Below are 3,922 nucleotides of genomic sequence, written 5' to 3'. Positions count from 1 at the left end.
TCTTTTCTTGCAACTTGAAGTTATGTTAATGAAATCACTGGTTGTACAGATGCCCTCTGTGTCTCAAGAATGTCACCAGGTGATGTTTAATCATGAGATAACAACTTGTGCTTACAGATGTGACTTTCCTATTCCTTTAGTAAGCATAAGATAAAAAGTAAGGTCCAATGTTGGTACTACTGTGGAAAAGTAGTACTTTTTAACCCACCTTGTCAGAATTCATTAACCTTGTCCTTTCACCATAATCTCCTTTCTTGAAACAAATACTTGCAATTTACCTGCTGCAACTGCTAAGCAGTGCTTTTCCCAGGGAGTGGCTACTGCTGTGTCATTCCTCAATTTATAAATTACTAATTCTTTTGAAATCTCGGGGGGTGGGGGGGGGTTTAAGTGAGGGATTTTTTGGTTCTAAAGATTATATGATTATATTTGAATATTTTAAAATAATACATACAAACATTAATAGCTTCTAGAACTACAGTTGGCACAAGCAGAAATATAATTCTAATCTATGAATCAGCATTGGAACACTTTTACTAAATTCTTGTTTAACTTTGTTAGGTACAAGAAAACTCACCAGGGCATAGAGCTGGATTAGAGCCATTCTTTGATTTTATCGTGTCCATTAATGGTTCAAGATTGGTAAGTGTGTTGTTATTTTATAACTTTTAATATAAACAATGTGCTGAGAATCTGATATTTATAGGCAAACCGATGGGTTTGTTTTATTTAAATGTATATAAAATATTGCTCCTTAGTTTAAAATGAGCAAGGCAAACTGCATCAGAAATTGATTTCCTTCACTCTGTAGTTACAATTCTATCGAGTTTAGCTGGAGATCAGGATGCAGACAGACATGCTCTCTGCAGACATCTGCACCAATACAGGATTGCCTGCTGATCCACCCCTCATGGCTTATACTGGTGCCCTCCTGGTTCTGTCTGCTTCCATGAGAACTCACAAACTTCATTCAGTCAAAACAGGCTGAGGGAAAAAGCTGCTGTCAGAGCTGTTAGTTGGGCAGGAGGCATGGGGGGAGCTTTCAAGCAGAACTGTAGTCAAACAACAGACTATCATAGCAGTGGAAAAAACCAGCTGTGGGAAGCTCTTCCACCAGTATGCCAGGATTTGAGAAAACCACTGAAAAGCTGCAAGGTGCATCTTACTACAGATTCAATTGAAGTGTTTCCATTTTTGGAAAGTATGACCTGTTACTGTGAAATCCCAGGGTTTTGCAAGAGTTGTATTCTAGAATTGTGAAGGGACTGGAAACTTGTTACAAAGCAGCTGTTAATACATGTTCTGGTAATGCAGGGTGTTTGTAGCACCTCTGAAATACAAGTGTTGCTGTAGAACAGAACGCTTGTTCTGTTAAACACTAACCCAAGCTCTTGCTTAAACATTCACAGAATAAAGACAATGACACTCTCAAGGACCTGTTGAAAGCAAATGTTGAAAAACCTGTAAAAATGCTTGTGTACAGCAGCAAAACTCTGGAACTGAGAGAAACATCAGTAACCCCCAGCAACATGTGGGGTGGGCAGGGCCTGCTGGGAGTGAGCATTCGCTTCTGCAGCTTTGATGGGGCTAATGAAAATGTCTGGCACGTCTTGGTACGTATGGACTTGGAAGTATTCTGATTATTGCTTACTATTTCTATCTTACTGTTGAAAAGTAACTTGCATAGGATGTAGCTAACAAGTCATGAGATCAAACTGGTCTCATTGGTCAAACTGGTTTTCATAGATTTTGGGTTTGCGAAGACTTTTGAACTAGAAATGTGTATTTGTGAGTATATTATCAAGTGTTATATTTAAATGAATGGGTTTGTACAATACTCAGATACTGTATTTGGTACAACACCAGAACCATATGGAAAGGGACTGCCATAGAGCCACTGTTTAATTAGTTCATTACTCTACTGTGTTGAAAACTTGACCAGTTTGTCTGACTCAGAGCTTGTGTGAAGTGCCTATCTATCTGTTCTGCTACACCCTGATAGTTACATAGTGGTTTGTAACTTTCCATCTTAAAACTAGGAAGTGGAGCCAAATTCTCCTGCTGCATTAGCTGGACTTAGACCTCATAGTGACTATATCATTGGAGCAGATACTGTCATGAATGAGGTGAGTATATAAAAACAATGTTTTTTTAAAAAAAACCTAAAACCCAATTGTACCAGGGCAGTTTGAAACATCCCTGGCTCTGTTTCTGTTCAGTGTGAATGGAAATCAGATACAAAGAGGGAGGAGCTCTGTCATGGTGCCTTTTCTTAAATGCAATCCTGGAAATAAGAATGGTTCTTAAATGTCTTCATGAAGTCAGATACAAACTTTTTTGTACTGTAATATCAATATTTTGAATAGCAGATTTGAAATCTGGGTTGTGCCACGTCTTCTGAGTTGTGCTAGCAAAACACATTTTAAAGTTGGCTTTGTGATAAAACAGCAGCACTGCAACATGTGGCTGTTACCAGAGTCTATTACAGAAAGTCAGGACTAGAATGACTGATCCAATGACAAGAAGGCCCTTACTCATTTTCGTCTTTTTGCAGTCTGAAGATCTCTTTTCCCTGATTGAAACACACGAAGCAAAGCCATTAAAACTTTATGTGTACAACACAGACACAGATAATTGTCGGGAAGTGGTGATTACTCCAAATTCTGCCTGGGGTGGAGAAGGCAGGTAAGGAGATAATGTTTTACAGGGGAATGGGACAACTTTCTTGTAGCACCAGCCTGAAAGCTGCTGGGCTTAAGTTTTGTTTCTGCTCTAATAAATTATATATTCACTTGAAATTCAGATGCACTTACTAATGAGAGGGGTGCAAATCAGTAAATTAGCTACTACAGAAGTGCATAAAGTGCAATGGTTGCTTTCTGCATTAAATTCCAAATCGTTGTTAGCTTGTGGTATATCCTTGAAATACTGTGAGTAGCCAGAGCACAGCACTGCAAGTAACAACTGAGTTGAATTCCAAGCTGTATACCTGGTACAGCTGCTTGGTTTAAATAAGAATGAATTTTATTTTGTGCTGAATATTTATTGCTAAAGCTATAGAATTTCCTTTCAGTTGTTTTGTACTGTTTATTTCTCCATAGAAAATGAGGCAACATGGGGGCGGGAGAGGAAGGTTGTACAGAATTTACCTTGAAACTTGTTGCTGTCTTGAGTTGTTCGTGCGTTGCTTGCTATAGTCTGTAGCTGTAAAGGCACTTGTCTGACTTATAAATCTTCGTATTTTAAAAGCCTAGGATGTGGCATTGGTTATGGATATTTGCACAGGATACCTACTCGCCCATTTGAAGAGGGAAAGAAAATTTCTCTCCCAGGACAGTTGCCTAGTGCATCTCTCAGTCCCCTCAAAGATGGTTTCACAGAGGTAAGTTGTGGTCCCTCCTTCAGCTTCGTAAAAATGGATGATGATGTTATATATTGCTTTTCTGCTTCTATTGGTTCATGTGGAAACAAATCCTAATGATGTAACTTTCCTTTCTCTTTCAATAAGGTTCAGCTATCATCAGTTAATCCCTCAGCCACCCTCCCTCCTGGGTCAGCAGGCCTTGAGCAGAGTCTTTCAGGACTTTCTATTAGCTCACCTTCAACTACTGTCAGTAATGTTCTCAGCACAGGTTGGTATTGGCAAGTAATTGACCTGAAATGCATGGCTTTTCTGACTTTTTTGTTCTCACAGATATTTCTAATTAATTTAATAGAAGGCAGAAGAGAAAATAAAATTTTCTTTTAAACTTTCTCAACAACAAAGGCTAAAGTACTGGATTTGTGCCTTACTTGCTCACAAAATAATTACAAACAACTTCTGTTAAAAATACCATGTGTATTACTTAGAATACCATTTTTTCTTATCAGCATTTTATAGTTAAGGCAAATAGTAATTTTCCTGTAAGCAATTATTTATTTG

General features: G+C 38.2%; 1 protein-coding gene across 1 annotated transcript in view; it reads left to right on the top strand.

The window, feature by feature from the left end:
- The first annotated feature begins 528 nt into the window (after positions 1 to 528).
- GORASP2 (golgi reassembly stacking protein 2) overlaps positions 529 to 3,922 on the top strand; it is a 7,603-nt gene continuing 4,209 nt past the window's right edge. Inside the window, exons 1-6 of the mRNA XM_008634771.2 lie at positions 529 to 642; positions 1,410 to 1,613; positions 2,040 to 2,126; positions 2,555 to 2,685; positions 3,250 to 3,382; positions 3,509 to 3,632. Of these exons, the coding sequence (XP_008632993.1) occupies positions 1,470 to 1,613; positions 2,040 to 2,126; positions 2,555 to 2,685; positions 3,250 to 3,382; positions 3,509 to 3,632 (619 nt within the window). The 5' untranslated portion in view covers positions 529 to 642; positions 1,410 to 1,469. The remainder of the gene's footprint in view (positions 643 to 1,409; positions 1,614 to 2,039; positions 2,127 to 2,554; positions 2,686 to 3,249; positions 3,383 to 3,508; positions 3,633 to 3,922) is intronic.

Source organism: Corvus brachyrhynchos, unplaced genomic scaffold, assembly GCF_000691975.1.
Source record: "Corvus brachyrhynchos isolate BGI_N302 unplaced genomic scaffold, ASM69197v1 scaffold255, whole genome shotgun sequence".
NCBI classification, from domain to species: Eukaryota; Metazoa; Chordata; class Aves; order Passeriformes; family Corvidae; genus Corvus; species Corvus brachyrhynchos.
Note: the sequence above shows the minus strand (reverse complement) of the source record. Positions and strands in the feature narration are given on the sequence as shown.